This window comes from Euprymna scolopes, chromosome 3 (genome assembly GCF_053919585.1).
Source record: "Euprymna scolopes isolate OS-2025 chromosome 3, ASM5391958v1, whole genome shotgun sequence".
Classification (NCBI taxonomy): domain Eukaryota; kingdom Metazoa; phylum Mollusca; class Cephalopoda; order Sepiida; family Sepiolidae; genus Euprymna; species Euprymna scolopes.
Genome location: NC_136484.1, coordinates 114,213,429 through 114,233,543, shown reverse-complemented (window position 1 = coordinate 114,233,543; position 20,115 = coordinate 114,213,429). Strand labels below are relative to the sequence as shown.

The window sequence follows — 20,115 nt, the reverse complement described above, 5'->3', positions numbered from 1 at the left end:
GAAAAAACAAAAGCAGATATTGAACATATGTTTTATTCTTAGGGGAGAGGAATCTTTCATCTCTACTTATTATTTGTTTTATCTACCCTAGGACTGGTATTGTTCATGTTTTATCCCTAGCATAGGTAATTTACAGCATGTATATGAAATTGTTTTACCTTAGGGAGAAGAGAACCGGTAATATACAACATAATGTGTCTATATTACATCCCTGGCAACGCCTAGAAACCAGCTAGAACATGTATTTCAGTCAATCTATATTACATCCTGGGCTATGCCGGGAAACCAGCTAATCTCTATTTAGTGACTTGACCACCAAAATACCTCCCTAAGTGTGTCGTTTCTTTTGAACTTATTAGATATAGGTATCTAGAAATGTGTGTGAAATTTTGTTGAATGCATTGTTCACTATGATTTTCTTATTGTTCTACACAATATCAACTGTAGCGAAATAAAACAGTAAACTTAGTGTAGTGTTAGAATAAAGAGTAAAGGAAAAAATTAGAATCATATTCTGTAATTGCAACCCTAAATTTGTTAGCGTGTACCAGTATTTGCCAGGTTGTGGAAATTTGGAATTTATAACATATGTAGTGGCCTTTTCCTAGATACCTATTGCTAAAAATTATACTTTCATTTTGTTAGAAAAATCTCTCTTCAGATGCCCTGCATCATCCAAAATAAAAACAAATATTTTTATAATTGTTTCAGTACATTGCTACACAATGTGAAATTTGTTGACGTTTGTAAAAAAAAATCATGAATGTGCTTATATTCCAAAAAAGAAAATATCAGTGCACAGTATTGAAAGTGTTTGAGATTCAAATGTCTGTAACATTTCTACTAACTTCATAAGATGCCATGTGAGAAACTGAATTGAATATCAAGACATTATCTGAAGCGTTTTTATTTTGGTGTAACATATGTGTTTACAGTGAACCTTAACTCATCCTCCCGTTAAAGCGGTTCCATCCTCTTTCCCGAATTTGACTACTGTGCACTTTTCAACTCTTATCCTCGAGTGGCCTATGGGCCTTGATAAGTAGTAATATATAGTTTTTACAAAATATATACATATATATATATATATATATATATATATATATATATATATATATATATAACAAAATAGGTTGGAGTTGCTGAATAACTCATCCTCCCGTTAAAGCGGTTCCATCCTCTTTCCCGAATTTGACTACTGTCCACTTTTCAACTCTATTCCTCGAGTAGCCTATGGGCCTTGATAAGTGGTAATATATGTTTTTTAATAAATATAGATATAAATATATATATAACAAAATAGGTTGGAGTCGCTGAATAACTCATCCTCCCGTTAAAGCGGTTCCATCCTCTTTCCCGAATTTGATTACTGTGCACTTTTTAACTCTCATCCTCGAGTTGCCTATGGGCCTTGATAAGTGGTAATATATAGTTTGTACAAAATATATATATCAATGTGGTTTCGGTTTCCATTCAATTGATGCGCCCAAGTCAAGTTGGATATATTTTTTTATTTTTGAAATCACAACTTTTTAATATATAAGAATCAATAGAAAATTTACTCTATAATAATTTATACGAAATCTGCATAAATTAAAATATCATATTTAAGCATATTTTATGGATGGGCTATGCCGGGCGTCCCTGCTAGCTTGGATAAATACTTTTACAGTTTAACTAAAGAGCTACAATAATATCAAGGCATCTCTATTTATGCTGAACATCCACAGAATGCTAACATCAATATATTACAAACGAAAGAGTCTGCTGTGGAATTTCCACAGATCCCAGTAGTTATTCAGTATTGTTATTATATAATATAATTATATAATGTCATCATTAAAATTATAATTATTATTATTAATATTACTTATAATATTATCCATAAATAATACAATTACATATATGTATATATTTTTATATGAATAAATGATACAATGATATATATAATACAAATATATAAGCAATTCTTTGAAGAAAATTCGGCACTTCTGTAGAATTGGGACGAGATTTTCGGAAATCGTAAAACTGAATTTCACATGAAAACAATGGTGTCTACGTATTCCTCGTATTTTTTAAAATGATTATATCCAAAAATTACAAAAATCAATGAAGTAGAAAATTTTTTATTAAAGAAAAAAATAGAATTTGATGAAAACGATTGTAAAACACAGGATAGTTCAACAGGGAGGTAATTTTCCGTTCGAATTGAACAAAGATGGCATCAATTTTTCACCTGCTAACACAATTAAAGTTGTTTTTTTTTTTAAATAATTCAGTAATATTCAGGTAATTTCGAATGCATAATTCGGAAACTTACATTGTAACTTATTAGAATTGACAAAAAAAATAAAATCAGTTGAAACCTTTGGTTTTTATCTGAAACCTTTATTTATCAACTACAAAATCTCGTCTCAATAATGTAGAAGTACTGAAAATTCATCAGAATATTAAAATTCTGTGGTAAAAAGCAGTATATTTATTTTATTTAATAAAATATTTAAGCAATAGATTATGTCAGAAAGAATCGGAACACAGAAAACAAATTTTTGTTTATTCTGTCCCTTCCTTATGTGAAGAATCTACTAGAAACCAGACTATTGCTAGGGTAGGACTAGGAACCATTCTCAAAGAAATTTCTGAGAAAACTACATATAGATTAAGATAGGGATCCATTCCAAAATATCTAGAGAATACAGAATACATTGGAAGAATATTTGGAAATAGAGTAGTGTGCATGTTTTTTTTTTGTTTTTGTTTTTTCGATAAAACCGATATTTTTTTTCGTTCTTTCTTAGTTGTCTTTTGAAAGTAGTTAAACACACATACAGCCATTCAAACTTGTGTTGCAGTTTCTTCAACAATGAAAAGAACATAGTTTTCATTTTACTTCTTATTGTTTTAAAATATGTTTCTCCTTCATTCTCTGCCACATGAAAAACTTTCTTTACAAAGTACTGGAGATAGGTTTACTGCATCTCCAGCGGAATTCCCTCTTTGAATTAGCAAAAAAAAAAAACCCCAAAAAAAACAAAACAAACAAAAACAAAGCAAAAAAAAAAAGAAAAAAAAAAAAAGAAAAAAAAACAGAACGCCCAGCTGTTGTCAAATTAATTAGCCATATTGACTACTCCAGTTGCCATCAATTACCAACGTTAAGACTCCACCTGATTTCTTATTCATTGGTTATTATTAATAATAAATTGTCATCCTCATTGTTCAGACAATAATAAAAACAAAAGTCAAATGTACTTCTCTATTGCTTAATTGTCAATGAACCGAGAAAGTTTGTCGACTTTTCAGGTTTTATGCATTCTTTTTTAAGAACCATGAAAAGGAAAATATTTTTGTCGAGTTTTCTGGAACAAGAAGGTTATGGAATCCAATAATAATGAATCGGTATTTTCCTTTTATTTTTTTTATTCTGAGGCCTTATGTGGTATAAATGCAGACTGATACGGTTGTTATAAAAGTATTGAATATTGATGTGGACTGTGTCCTGAGTTTAAACAAGTTCAGTTCTAACCGGCTCTGTTGTACTTACACTGAATTGATTTTATTAAGTACTATGTTTCAATTAAAACATTCTATACTATATATATTATAGCACATTAGGTGACAGAAAATAAAGAATTAACCAAGGGAAGTCAAATATGAATATATATATATATATATATATATATATATATATGGCTTAATTCCTTATTTCCTGTCACTTGAAATAATCAATATATTTGACAGCTGCTGATTAAACCACATTCCCTGTTCTTACAGTTAACATGCGTGTCTAGCCGCACAATATAGAAAATATTAATTTTAAGAAGGTCTCCAAAATATTTTCTTTTTGTTGTTTTTGTCTTTCTGTTTAGTGTTTGGTTTTCATTTTCATTAAGTAAGACTGGACGCTTATTGAGGCATCACCCAGTAGGGGCACCTCTGGTGGTTAGCAATAAAACTAACCCCTTCTCAAAGAGAAAAAGGTTAAGCATGGGACAGTGCCCCGTCTATAATTGCACAGAACCAAAACCGTACTCCAGCCAACAGGGAAAAAGCCATCTCAACAATGGCCTAAACTCTGGTGGCTTTAAGTCTGAGGTGAAACCCCAGCTAGACTTAGGCTAAATTCAGGTAGAGAGGATGGCTACATATGTATGGCAGCAGGATTCCACTCTGTGGCAAAGTTGCAAGAAAATCCACAAGTAGAAGTTTTCAAAAACTGGATCCCCAACTTACCTGATTACGTCTCCATGGACCATTATGTGTAGAGTGCAGTTGGGAAAGACTACAATCATACCGCTTATAACATGTAGATTGTAACATTATTAAATGAAACAGTTTCATAATTACTTACAGGATTTGTCTGGTAAAGTTCTGAGTAGATGTCATACCAGTTTAAAATAAGTCCAAGTCTGGGTTATTTTTGAGTAGGTGATGACTTTGACTTTGTCAGTCTGGAGTATACTTCTATGCAGTTCTGGAAGGTCGATCATCACAGGCTTCAGGTTCTTTCTTTGAAACAGGATTAGTTTATTGGTGATCGCCTGAGAGGCCCCATCAGGGAATGCTGATAGAGCTGCTTAGGTAATTTGCGCAGGTTAAAATGTACTACTCCCAGACGCTGGATTTTCAAAAATTTACTTGACCTTGTGTCTAACCTCCTCAGGAGAAAATATCTGTAGTACTAGAAACATATGAAGCCAATATCCAGAAGTTGAAGTTTAAAAAAAAACTGAACCCCCAACTTTCCTGACTATGTCCGCGTGGACTATTATGTGTAGAGCGTAGTTGGGGAAAATCACAACTGCATCATGACCAACACTAAGGACAAACTTATCACCAGGATCAAACTGGTGTACATGCATCTCTTGAAAAACACTGTAAATGTTCTGTTTGTGGTTCAGTTCCTGCTTAAAGGCTTTATTGGGGTCTAAGACGGTTTCTTCAATTAGATGTGTATGGCAAAAGACCCTCTAAACAAAGCATTTTGAAGTTTGTGAATGCATCAATTATTGGCAAGATATGACGTTTTTTGTACTTGTGCAGTTAATGTACCATGCTAAAATAATAACGTTATTATTTAGAAAGCCATTCCTAACATAAAGATGGGGGTATTTTTTTAACTATTCTGTACTTTCATCTAACAATTTAATAAAGAAAAAAAACCGTAACTTGAAAATCCTATCTAAAATGTAGCATGGTCTGTAAACTGCATATTTTTTTGTTTTCAAAATGAGTCAGATTGATCCCGTACACCCTGTGTATGCATTTTATTTATGTTTAACCGTAGTTGAGCATAATAATTATTTAATGACAAAATACTCTTGAATAAAAGGATAATATATATAAATTCACCACTTATCCATGCAGCTAAAAGCTGGTTTTAGTATGATATCACACCTGGCGCCATAACTGCTCACATGGTCGCAATAGTTGCTTGAGCCAGTTCATATTAATTTTATTGCTAATTGCGACAGAAGAGACATATGAAATGCATAAAATATACATTGAAGACTGGGTACTGAGAGTTCGAAGACTGTCGCTCGATGCTAGTCGACCTAAAATGCGGGCACTTTGATCATTATAATTTTCACTTTGATAATAATGGTTAGTATTTATGATTTTATTATCTCGTACCATTACAATCATAACTGCGTTAATGTTGTCACCAGATCGTTGTTGCCGTCCTAATTAGCATGGTTGCGACTGTGAATGGTTTTGGTCACACCTATTATTTTCTTCCGAATGACTTTGAGCTTTCTCATTTCTCTACTCTTATAATTATTGCTTTCTTTCTTAACGGCCTGGACACTTCATTACGCTCACTTGAGCCAATGATAACATCATTGTTATCAGTATCGTCATCAGTTTCTCACAATAATATCATTATGCATGGGAAAATTTGTATATATATATATATATATATATATATATACTTTCGTGATATATATAGACCAGGATCACGTACAGTTGATACCTTAAGGCACTGGAGAAGTTCCACCAGTGCAGTCTGCATCTCATAAGAAAACTATCACACCAGCCTCAGTGTCCTCCAGGAAGCCAACACCACCAGCATCGAAGCTATCATTATTAAGAACCAGCTGAGGTGGTTGGGCCACGTTGTTGGGATGTCGGCTTCCCTGCTGCTGGAACAACTCTTCTGTGGGAAGCTAAAAGAAGGAAAGTGCACTCAATGAAGCCATAAAAAACGATATGAGAATCTTCTGAAAGCAAACCTGAAGAAGTGAGGCATCAACACAGACACATTGAGACCCAGACCATGGACAGGCAAATCTGGAGGCAGACCATTACCAAAGGCACAGCCACGGCCAATCAATGTGTAAACCTCAAGGAGAAAGAAGAATGCTCACAAGCCAATTCTTCAAATGGAAATGGAACAACCTGCCCACACTATAGTTCAAGGCATTCGAAACATGACTATCATCCCTACTGCTGAGGGGTTGTCAAGATATATAAATTATAAATGAGATAACATTTTTTTACCAGTTTCAGAAACTACCGGCAGTTTCGGATCCAAAGCTTCGGAAACGTTGGCAATGCTGGGGTGCGCTTACTGTGAAATTTTCGAACGGTTCCGCACAATGTAAACAACTTGCCATCGTAATTGCTGAATCCACGGTATTTGAGGTGTGTCAAATTATTAACAAGGCAGTTTGTTTCATCAATAAAATGGGTCGTATAGGTGGTTTGAGTAGTTCTGAAAAGAGTACTATTACAGAACAGCTAGTAAAAGTTAAAGCTACCCTCAAAATATCGAAAATGATAGGAAAGTACCATCAAACCGTGAAGAACTTTCTCAAGGACCCTACAAAGGTACGTAAGAGAGCTGATAAAGGTAAATCTAGAGTTGTTTCACGCCATTCTCTACTCCAAATTAAACGTGAAGTTGTTAAGAATCCTGGGCAGACAAGTCGAAAAGTCTTTGACCAAGTCGGATTGAAGAATGTCTCAAAAAGTACTTGATGTCGCCTTCTGAAAGAGGTAGTAAAGTCTGTTAAGCCTGTGACAAAGTCTCCATTAAAGCAACATCAAATACAAAACCAATCGAAATGGGCAGAGGACAACATGAAAATTGATTTTTCCAAAGTTTTGTTCACGGATGAAGTGCGTGTCACTCTTGATGGCCCAGATGGCTGGAGCAAGGGATGGGTCCTAGATGGACGATATCGTCATCAGCGTTTTAGGCACCAACAAGGTGGTGGTGGAATAATGATTTAGACTGGGATTATCAGAGGTACATTAGTTGGCCCATGGAGAGTCCCAGAAGGCGTAAAAATGACGTCAAATGCTTACATAGCTTTTCTGAAAGAGCACTTTGAGCCATGGGTGAAGAAGCAAAGGTTGACGTTCAGAAGAACCATTATTTTTATGCAGCATAATGCTCCCTCGCATGCAGCAAACAAAATCAAAGAGTATTTGCAACATCTGGAGTTTTCTGGGCTATGGAAGATGGAGTGGCCTGCGAATTCAGATTTAAACCCAATTGAGAACCTTTGGAGTATCATGAAGCGATGTCCCTATTTAAGTAGACGCCAATTTAAGAGCAAAGATGAGTTGTGGGATGCTCTCCAAGAGGTATCGCAAGGAATAACTGTTGACGAAATCACAAATTTGACTAATTCTGTGGACCAACGTCTTTTACAAGTCATTCGTAAAAAAGGATCGCATATCCCCTACTAAGTATCTCAAAGTAGAAATTGCTATGTAGTTATTGTGTGCTAATCATTTTTCCTAGTCCATTTTATGTTTGAAAATTATTTCAATAAACAAGTTATGGGTATATTGTGTTTTTTATTTTTCAACCTTGTTAATAAGTTGACACACTGAAAGCAACAGATATTCCTATCTTCTGCCATAGTTCCGTTAATACTGCTTTAAATACTTTTATTTTCTGACTGGAGTAGCTGAATAGTATTGTTAGCACTTTCTCAAAATTTCGTGGATTTTTATTCACTCGTTCCTTAAATATTTAAAAAATGTAAGCTCGTTAATAATTTGATACACAGTATATATATATATATATATATATATATATATATATATATATATATACACTTTTTATTTGTTTTACGTGAGGATTTATATATCGTTACACATTCATGAAAATGTTACAATTAGCCAATGTAGACGATTTAGCGACATATAAATGCTTATATAAAATAAAAAAAGAAGTCTATCTTGCCCTACTTCAGTATTGCGTACTCTTGTATGAAGCTCGTTAAATTTATTGGTTGTTTTACATCTGAAAAATATTAACCTGAAATTTTATATATATATATATATATATATATATATATATATATATATATATATATATATATATATATGAAGCTTTTCAGATGTATTCTCTGTATGAAAAAAAAAAAAAGACACAAATTATTAGCCAAAATTTCTCATCTATCCAACGATGGAAGTGGACGTTTGTTGGTTTTCTATCCATTTGCTTATTCTCTTTGATTGAATATTAACTTTTTGCTTCACTGCAAACGCAGCACAACCTACAAGATCGATTTTCTTTTATAAACGTTAAGCTGCATTGACATATATCTTTCCAACTGGATTTTCGCACTTTGAACTTTAAACCATTGGACCTTAAATTCTGACTATTTGTTTCTTTAAAGGAATTTTCTTTTGCCTCTCAGATTACCAATGAGGGAGTCATCATCCATGCTAAAATGTTATTCCGGTTTGTCTCTAATTTTTGTCCCACATCTTCCATTTTATTCATGTATACATATTTTTTAATTACAATTTGTACAACTTATGACTAAATATCATACATTGTTGTTTCATCTAATGTATCAACCAGCAAATTCTAGCTTTGCTACAATTATAATTCTTGCTATTTTCTGATGAGAAAAAGAGAAACAGTGGCATTCTTTGAAACCCTGTATAATAAGGACTTTGAAAAAAAAATTTTTTTTTTAGTATTTTGTCAAATAATAAATTTGATTGTAAATTTTAATTTACAGTTTTAAATTCTTTTCTTTTCTCTTATATCTTCTAAACCTCTGATCTTGATGGAGGGGAGACTAAAACTTGCTGCTATGATTTCAAATGATCTGAAATAACAGCAAGGGGAGATTTGATTCCAAATATTTCTCATATGTTATATCTCCCCTCTTTTGCAAATAGGGTATGATTATGAATATCTCCAGTATCAAATAATCCTTATACACTGTGAAATTTATTTTATGGATGAAAATCAAAGAGGTGAGATATAACATATGAGAAATATTTGGAATCAAGTCTCCCCTTGCTGTTATTTCAGATCATTTGAAATTACAGCAGCAAGTTTTAGTATCCCCTCCATCAAGGCCAGAGGTTTTGGGGGAAATATCAGATATTTTGTAATTCATATGCAAAACTAGCAAAATAAATGACTATGATTGAAACATTTTATGGCTGTAAAAAAAAATGACAAAAATAGGCTCCGGATGGTCCCCCTTAATGTGCGACCTTAAAGGCAAATGTTACATAGCCCATTACACAATTCAACTTCATTTGTTAAATTCTTATCAATAGTTGCTGAAATTTGGAACTTATAAAGTTACCAAAAATGTGGTATATTTATGGATATATCTATACTGGTAGCAAAAAAGGAATATTGAACTGCTCAGATCTATGGTTCTTCAGGACTATATAAAAATTTGCAGGCTTTTTGAAGTTTATTAATCTATGGTTAAAATTTTATGACAATTAGTAAAAAAGAACCTATATTTTCAAACCAATAAGATATGCCCAAATTTGCCTACATTTGTATTTATATGTCCTAACAGGCCAGCTTCAGTTTTGCTGCTTTGGGATGAATTTTGCTTAGGGTTTTTTTTTTTTTTTTTACTTGTCTCCCCTGTGACCTTGCCAGGCCACTAATATATATATATATATATATATAATAAAAATATGTAATTTGTTTGTCTATCCATAGGACTTTGGTTAGAGTGTTAAAACTAAGAAAAACTTGTTGCAAGAGAGCTGCTCACAGGCTAGTAAGATAGATGACTGACAATAAACAAACTCCATCTCACATAACACTCAATAATAAAAATTCCTCATTTTAAAACAAAATTGAATAAGCTTAATTAAAAACTCCCTATAAACTGAATTATTCTCAATATGAATTTTGTTTACATACAAAGTTCATATTTTGATTGTCTTTTTAAAGCCCGAATTTAGTATTTTGTGGGTCCGCCGCCATTTTTTATCATTTTGTGCAGGCACCATGGCATACTGTGTACAAGATTTCTGCAGTATTCCTGGGAGATTTCTTTCAATCGCACTTTAATTACTTTCACAAGGTCCTTAGCACTTGGTGGCTGTTTCTCGGCAACTTTATCATTCAATTCAATCCACATAGGGTTGAAGTGTGACCTATTGCTCGACATATCCGCAAACTTGATTCGATTCTTAGGCACAAAAGTCATAGCAACTTTCGATCGTTGGCACCGAACACCGTCTTACATGAATATAGTGCAGTTATGCGCTTCCATACAAATTTTCAGCTTATTTGTCAGCAATTTAATGTAATGGGGGCTGTTCATAGTTAGTCAAAACTGCAAAAAGTAGAGCCAAGCAACATCATTTTCAGAAATTGCACTCCAAATCATCTGACTTGACAAGTGCTTCAGAGTAGAAATTGTGTATTTCTCATTGTATTGCGTTCCAGGTGGTCGGCAAACGTGTCATTTCCTAACTATGAATTGCTGTAGCATAGATTCATCAGAGAACATGACTTTGCTGGCATCCTGTGATGATATTTCTTGGCAAAGCCTAACTATTCAGCCTTCATTACAGGTGTTAGGCACAGATTTCTTGTAGGCTTGTAGGATTTTAGGCCAGTGAAAGACGTTTTAAAACAATCATATAATGCTCACAGTCATACCACTTTCCACCAAAGCAGCCCAAACTTTGTTCATAGAACTCAGTGGTGACCTCATAACTATCCTTTTCATCAGTTGGTCATTTCTGATGGTGGGTTTTCTTGGTCTTCTGCTCCTATGCAAATACTTGTAGGAGCCATACTGCTTGAATTTCTTGATCGATGCACAGCGATCTTGCTGACCTTCAATTTAGCACAAATTTTAGGTTCTGATAATCCTTCACTATGTAAAGCAACAGTTTGGCCTCTTAGAACTTCACATAGTGACTTTTTTTTTTTTAAACCCATTTTCACACTTTTAGAAATTTGAAAAATTCTGCTCAAGACCACTTCAAATGTCAACTGTGTTGGAAAAAGAACAATGCTATGAGCTATCAGATCTAAAACAATAAAATACAAGTACGATGCAATCTCGAAAATAGGATAATGTAATATGATGCAATACCGAGAAATCTTATTATTTTCATGGGTGGTCTTAAACTTTTGGTAATGACTGTAGAAGGTTATTATGCATGAAAACTTTTCATGTGTGTAAGTGTGTGTTTGTATATATTTATGTCTTGGAAAGTTTTCAGCCTTTTGAACTATGTGGGGGGAAAAGACAAACAAATTTTTAGTCCCAAGTCCTTCGTTGGGAAATTCCTTTGCTTGTCATTTAATCTTTTGTAATTACTGTATCAGCTTCAAAGAATTTGCACTAGTTTTAAGATTTTTGTACAGATCATCAATTTGTTACCATGAAAAGCTTTGTCCGGGATTAAAAAAACAAAAAAACAAATTTCTCATGGCTCCTCAGCGATTTTCATCAGACGCCTCCCTCCCCCTAAAAAAAATCTTCCACATATGAGATTTAGTTTTTGGCTTCAGATGATTTATGATATATCTATATATCTATAAAAGTGAACGTGTCTGTCTGTCTGTCTGTCTGTCTGTGTACATTTCCCTACGCAATAACTCTGTCAATTTTTAGTCTATAGACTCGAAATTTGAAATACCGGGTACTGAGATTTGGGAAAATCGATGTGACGGGTGTCAGCCAGAAATTTGGCTGTTAAGGGGTCAAATTTCAACGATTTGAACTTTAAGAACTCTACCAAACTCCTCCGACAATTTTGGGTCTAGACACTTGAAATTTTAGATATAGGTTCCTTGAACCTGGATCTAATTTAATAAAGTTATTTAAGCCCGAAACTATAAATTTTAAGGGGTCATAATAGGGGTCAAATTAAAAAAAAATTTACTCTTTTTTTTTTTTTGCTCAGCATACACCTCCAAACACCCGGGCAACGCCGGGCTGAAATGCTAGTAATCAATAAAATTGTCGGTTGCACATTGAACTTGAATTAGATTGTTAGAACCAAAAAGTTGTTGCAAGGGAGCAGCCCACAGCCTAGTAAGGGTTGGTCTCAACAAAAAGGCCCCTCGGATGACGGACAATAAATTAACCCCATCTCAAAGTAAAATGGTCTCCTAGAACTTAACCAAATCATGAGATTCAGACAAACCTGAACGTATAATCAGAATCTGCTATGCATTCGCCAGTTAATTTGAAAGATTGCTATTAAATTAAATTTAAATAAAAGAAAAGAAAACGAAGTGCATTCTGATATAAATTTTGATGAAATTAAATCTTTTTAATAGAATTTGTGCATTCATCTACTGAACCAAAATGCTGAAATAAATTTTATGTATTCTATTCTTGTTACATAAGCTTTTTCGTTTTATACTCGTATTCACCTTCAAATAACTGAGATGTATTGGACTACTGTAAATTAGGGATACTCTAAAGAGTTGGGCAGAGCAATATCTGTTCATATTACACTTCCTGCATATTAGTGCAGTCGGGAAAGCAGGTTACAGAGAGGAGATTCCAAAAGTCTAGCAGTTTGAGAGAAGAAACTGTCACAATAAGAGGAGGATTCTGCTGCTTTTGAAGTCAGTCGGAAGTATCAACACTGAGGGGGCACTAGTGCTATGAGTGGATCAGAGCACATTACATTTAAATACTTGTAAAACAAACACAGGAATGCAACATTGTGGTGATGGGACAGAGGTAGGAGCTTGGTTGACTGCGGGACTTGTTAGGCTGGACACTCTTTTTTGGTTGGTTGTTTTTGTTTTACGGCATATCAAGCCTTTTCAGGTTATTTAATGTCGAATGCAGTGATTGTGAAGAAAATTTTTTTAATATAATATATTTGTTATTTTTCAACTCAGTTTCTATTTAACCCATAGTTGGGACCCTAACAAGTACTACCATTCCTGGTTAGAGTGGACCTGGGAGCAATGGCAATTAAAGGGTTGCTCTACACTCCCCAAAGCCTGCAAGCTGGGGTCTCACCATTGGATATAGTTTAAGGTCATATCCAGGACCCTTTTTTTGGACTCTGTCCAATAGAGAGAGACTAGTGATTGCAGCACCGGCCCATACATGGCAAGAATATTCAATGCGAATGGTGGCTTTCTAGAGAGATAGGATGTAATGAGGTGGGCATACTTTTTAGTACGATAAAGGGAGCCCGCCTTTTTGTAGCAACGTCTTCTATGTATTTTTTTTTTTTCTAATTTATGGTACCTGTGAATGCTAGGCCGAGAAGTCTGAATGATGATCTCTCAACTGCCTCTATATAAATGTTTTGTTTAAAGTTATACAAACAAATTTGTTTTTACAAGGGAGTCACTACTTTTTTTTTTTTTTTTTTTTTTTTACACAGTGATCACCACTTATCAAGGCCCGGAAGTCACTCAGGGATAAGGGTTATTGCAAGTACATTACGTTAGTGTGGAGATTTGATGAAGTGTTTAAGTAAGGGGGCGGTTCATTAGGAATTTGTTAACATTGGACTTGAAGACATCAAAGTTGTAGTCCAGAGAGAAGCAGGCAGACGGAACAGAGTTCCACAGGCGTGCAGTTCTAAGAAAGAAGCTTTGCTCATGGAATCCGCGTTTTGATTTAGGCACAGATATAGAGTGGGGGAAATTTTTCACAGTGGATTCAGCTAGACGGGTGTTTTTCGTGAAAGATTGGCGAGGGGGGACCAGAGATTAGAGTTCAGACGAGCACCTGCCATGGAAATAACGATAAAACAAGGATAGGCTCGCAACGTCTCTTCTGTGGGAGAGAGGTTGCAGGGTAGAGAAAAGGGCATCCCCCACTAAGCCACGAAGTCTATCAAAACCCGAAGGTCACTCAAGAATAAGGGATAATGAATGTAAGGTGGTAGTGTAGTAATCGTTTATGGTGTAGATTGGGTAGAATTTGGATTATTCAAGGAGACGACTCAACAAAAACTTGTTTACATTGGACTTGAAGGCTACCATATTATAATCGGCCGGGAAGCAGGCAGGTGTTCCACAGGCGAACATTTTTAGGAAAGAAGCTTTGCTCATTGAATCTGCATTTAGATTTAGGCAAGATAGATACGTTCGGGTTATGATGGAGATTTTCAGCAGAGTCCAAAAGTATATCAAAACCGTTCACAATGCCTTAATATCATTTCCATAATGCTAGCTTTCCTTCTCTTACAAGCTATTTAAAGAGTCACCTTTATACTTGAGAGGTATGATTAAAGGCAAAAATTAAAAGAAAATAAAAAGCTACAGAAATGATATAACATGGTGTCCATGTATGAGATCATGCGTTTCCATGTTCTACAATAAACGTTGGCCCCAACGCTGTTTCCATAGTCTTCTGATCATGTCATTGTCTCTCACCTTGGCAGCTGTTGATTTATGGTTGCGACTAATGGTAATTTTGTTTACCTAATTGAATAAAATACCGTCTTGCTCTTTTTATTGAGCACTATCAACAACCTGTGAAATTCAATGGTTATTACTTTTGGATATTTTTTTTACCTTAAATAAATATATATATATATATTTCTTCAGGGGTGAAAAAAAACCGGACGAGATTGCTCAATGTGTAGCCAGAGCAGTATATAGGAAATTTATTGCTGTGAGTCCAGAATGAATTTACATATTGTTTCCGCTAGGAGGATATCTTCTGAAGATGAAGAGAGATCCGACCAGCTTCGTCAGAATCCATGACGAAGCTGGTCGGATCTCTCCTCATCTTCAGAGGATATCCTCCTAGCGGAAACAATATGTAAATTCATTCTGGACTCACAGCAATAAATTTCCTATACATACATACATATATATATATATATATATATATATATATATATATATATATATATATATATATATATATATGGTAGGATCAAAAAAGTATAGGAGGATTCTTTAAATGGAAACTTATTGATAAAATAAAAAGCTCAACATGTAGGTGGAGCTTAAATAGAAGAGGAAAAGATATTGACAATAAAAACATTTACTGTTGCATATAGATTTATTCATCAATTCAAACAAGGGAATACAATCAAGGACGTAGGGGTTATATATATATATACACCATATAACGCTATATTACCATTATTCATTAACCCATTTCTCCTTTCTTCTAAAAGTTTTTATCCTATTTTATTCTATTTTGAAATTTATTTTCTATTTTTATTTTTTATTCTTTGTCTTTTACTCTTTATTTGAATTTTTATCTCATGATATTTTTACTTTCATTGGACCCTAATTAACTCCCCTAACCTACAATGCCAAACTCCTTACATATATATATATTATGCATCTCCAATCCAATCTTGTTAAAATCCCGGTCTAGCCTATTCAAAGTCCTACCATTATCTCAATAACTCCCCAGATATCTCTCCCACTCCCCTCTAATATATACCTCCGAAATAAGATACCCTAATATGCCTATTGCTCGACGTCGCAGTCATCTATCCTCTTCTGATGAGAAGCATTAGGCTTCAAAATTCATAGCATAAAGAGCTTAAATAACCACTATGCCCTTGAATGTATTCCCTTGTTTAAATTGATGAATTAATTTATATGCAACAGTATAAATTTTTTCCAATGTCAATATTTTTCTTCTAGTACACTCCAATTTACCCCTCACATTTATATTTATATTTCTGTTTTCTGATGGATTACCAATGCATTTTCAACAAACCCATTTCGGATTTTTCCTGTTCTGGATTTTACCATCTTTCCCATTGGATTTTTATCAAATCCTTTTTCTCACTTTTTTCCGTTTCTTGCTTTCTCAATCTCCTTGAATCCCTATAAACTGTCTCAAACTGTTAAATGACTTTTTTTGATGCAAAGATGATAAACCTCATATTATTTTTTTTCCTGTGATATTAACCTGAAAAATTTATTGTATATTTTGCAAACCTCTTCTCTATGATGAGAAGAATTGCATTCTTCAAAACTCCATGGAATAAGGTTTGTCTTGTTTTATTTGCACTCCTTGTCGAATAATTAAAATTTTGAATACCTTCTTTATAGGTTTATAAGGTTTTTTTGAAAATTTGAATAAGTTTTCAATATCAAGATTTTTATATGATATATATGTTCAATATAGTGGCATAAGATATTAGCCACATTGTTTTAGACTTTTTGAAGGTGGGTTTCTATGAATATTTAAGTGTTTTAAGTTTCCGTTCTTACAGAGTTTATATATCTCCATTTTATTTTCCAAATTCTTTTTTTTTTTTCATTCCATATCTTGAACTTTGTAACGGCTTCTGATGAGTTGTTTGACGGTGTGAGGAAAATATCTTTTGCCATCCAATGAAACACGTATAAAACAATATAATGACCATTTTGGGATTTGCCTAAATTTAAAAGAAATAATAAAATTAGAAGAATAAAATAAAACAACAAACAAAATTCATGAGTGTGAATTTATGCCATCATTTGGAATTTGTAATGAAAAGTATGGCGATAAACAAATGATATTTATTTGTTAATATGATGATTATATAAAAAAATGAAAGGAATAAAAGCATTAGCTCACTCTTTTTGGCACCTTGTTCAACAGAGCAAACCGATTTAGTTCTGTTGAACAAGGTTCAAAAACCAGTAAGCTAGCCCTTTCATGCTTTTTAATTTTTAATCCATCATTTTTTTTTTTTTTTTTTTTTTTAATAAACCTGATCTGTTTATAGAAATAATTCAATTTTGTAGTACAAAAAATATATTATATTTTAATCACTTATAAATATTATTCTCATCTCGTTGGGATATTACAATTTATTTATCTTGCATTTTTCTATTTTCAGCATTGTACTCTGCTGAGTGAATGACTCACCATGTTGGTGTGCTGGCCTGATGACTTCATTAAGCAACTTATACTTATATTCAACTTATATATTCTGCTGCCCTTCCACAGTAAGTAAACATATATCTACATATATAAAAATGAAACTCTTGGTACGTGCGTTTTTGACAAACTAAAAAGCAACTGGACCAATTACTTCGAGATTTTGATATAATATTTTCACCATACCCATTCGTGTTTTTATATATCTCTTTTTAATTATAGCATTATACTTAATTTTTATTCAATAAATTAGGTTGTTTTTTTATAACGATGTGGTGATTTTTTTATTTGGGGAATTATCACCATCACCGCCCGCTATCATGTGACATCACTAAAAGGAACTTTTGGTCTCACTATGGCCTATTAAAAAAAATCATTGATAGTGGTTTCAGTTAGACAAGTGTTTTTCGTGAAAGTCAGACAATGATAAACCATAGATTGGAGCTCAGTTGAGCACTTGCTATGAAAATAGTGATAAAGGAGAGACAGGCTCACAATGTCTCTTTGGTGGGAAAGAGGTTACAGGGAAGGGGAAAGGGCACCCCCATTAGGCTATGAAGCCTATTTTGAACTCTGTAAAAGCAGGATAAGGTGCTTCTAGCAGGTAAGATGTGGCAACAGTACTCCATCCTTGGACATACTTGGCTCTTATACAAGTAGAGAATTACATCAGCAGTGAGATATCTACTGGAGCAGTAGAATGATCCCACCATTTTTCCAACAGCCTTGGCAACGGATTTGATGTATGTGCCCCATTTTCAGATCAGGAGTAAAGGTCAGACCCAGAAGCTTGTCAAAACATGGAGCCTACCCAAGATGAGAGCCATTCATTTCAATTGATGCCAGACATGAATGATGTAAAGGTAGAAGCTTGGTTTTAGATACATTAAGATTACCCACCTTTTCTAAGCCACCTTTTTCCCCATTGCACAACATGCTCAAGATCAGAAGAGAGAGAATCAGAGAGAACTTGATCATTTACAGCCTTTGAAGTGTTGCCATAGATGGTAGTATCATCAGCATAAATGTCTACGAATGATCTTGGATGTGATTTGGGAGATCATTGATGTAGATCAGTAAGAGTTGGGCCCAGGATAGACGCCTGGGGGACTCCAGCATTAATACTGTGAACTGATTTCTACCCATCAACTTATCAAAGAGAAATGAAAAAAAATTTCTAGCTATACCATAGATGGAGATCTTGTCGAATAGACCTTTATGCCATGCCTTATATCAAGTGCAATTGCGTTAGAAAAGAAGCTTCTGTTGAGATTCACTAATCCTATTAGCATGTATTATTATTATTGCTTGGTTGCAAAAAAAAAAAAAAAATACAACTATTACTTTTTTATCTTTATATAAAAAGCATGATAATCCTATTTTAATTACCTAAATTACTTACAGTGAAATGTGTTCTTTTCTAATTTTATTTTTCAGATGATACTTATTTTATTTCAGAATTTCAGATTAATATTTATTATTTTTTTTAAAGTTTAATTCTTTTATAATTTCCTGGGCAACGCCAAGACATAGGCCCTGCTAGTTTAAAAATAAGAGGCTCTATCCGTCATGCTTAAGCTGCAAATTGCATTTTTATTAATGACTGCACCGATTGAATGGACACATCTCTGAGAGAATATCTGTTCTTGTTGATTGAAAAAAAAAAAAAACACTAACATATGATATATAAAAAAATGATTAATGAACGAAGCAAGATGATGCTATTTCTTGTTTTTAATATTAAAAAAAAATATTTAAATTAAATTCTTTAAATCTTGTAAATATATTTTTTATTAATTTGTGTATGCTTTAATGCTTTATTTTCTTTTGACAGCCAATAAGTAGCAATTAATTTAGTTGTGTTGGAAAGCGAGAAGCTGGTAATTTCTATTGATTAAGAAGAAAGTTAATTGAAGTCAAGCTGTCCATTTTTCAATTAGGAAATGAAAAGATGGTCTTTGGGTTTTAGTCAAAAACAGAAACATTTCAAGAAAGAATGAAAGCAAGGAATAATAACGCTGGAGCAGTTGCTATCTGATTGACTTTTAAAGTTGGAATTTGAGAGATAACATTGTGCCATTTTAAAGATTCTGATCAAACGCCAAAAATATTTCACAGCTTCTTTGCATGTCTTTGAAGCAATGTAGCATACAAAAGCTTCTCAGCTTTTTTTTTTTTGCAGTCCTTTATTTTATTGATGTACTTTGCCATATCTTTCACGCTGCACCGATTGGAAAATAGAGAAGACAAATTTTGCTCCTCTCCAGATTTGCATATGGTTGAGTCAGTTTTATAGCCCAACCTTTTGATTGCCCCATTCCTCAGACAGTTGAGTGGTTTCCACTGAGCCCAGAGCACTTTTGGGCTAGGAGGTAGTGCCTCAGAAAATACGGCTCAGCATTTTTTAGGTGAATACAAAAAGCATTTATTCCAGTAGTTTCTGACAACACACTTCACTGTCTTTCAAAATATTGCTCCTGTATAAAACATGTCTGTCAAAACGCCCTTTCATGCATATGTCTTTTTTGTTGCTTGCCTTTCTGCCTCTTTGACCACATGGCACATTTTCTCTCTCACCATATATGTCAAGAATGTTGCTCACCCCATCCTAGTTACATGTAATGTAACTAGGATGGGGGTGCACAGCATTCTTTAGCCGCCTGGTCTTATTGTAACAAAGTGTGTATGGGTGTGTGTGAGAAAATCAGCAGCAGCCTATTATAGCTGACTAGCAAAAAATATTGTTATGTTGTAATAACGATATGTTATGTAGTTCTTATTAGGAAGAGATGAATTATATATTTGTTGTTGAGTGTTCTGATTGGAGGGAGATAGACAGATCGGTATATATAAAGAGAGAGACAGGTACATATATATATATATATATATATATAAATATATATATATATATATATAAAGAGAGAGACGGGGTACATTTAAAAGAGACATGTATTACACTTTGGATAAGGAAGATATAGATAAGATAGATGAGAAGATGACATCCATACAGTTCTGACGGGAGTGTTTCTATAACATA

At 33.7% G+C, this 20,115-nt stretch overlaps 1 protein-coding gene across 8 annotated transcripts in view; it reads left to right on the top strand.

Moving 5' to 3' along the window:
- LOC145258181 (uncharacterized) overlaps positions 1-20,115 on the top strand; it is a 905,094-nt gene that overhangs the window by 542,666 nt on the left and 342,313 nt on the right. For all 8 annotated transcript variants that reach the window (XM_080116026.1, XM_080116065.1, XM_080116089.1 and 5 more), the window contains one exon: positions 17,038-17,146. In XM_080116026.1, coding sequence (XP_079972152.1) covers positions 17,068-17,146 — 79 coding nt within the window. In that variant the 5' untranslated portion in view covers positions 17,038-17,067. The remainder of the gene's footprint in view (positions 1-17,037; positions 17,147-20,115) is intronic.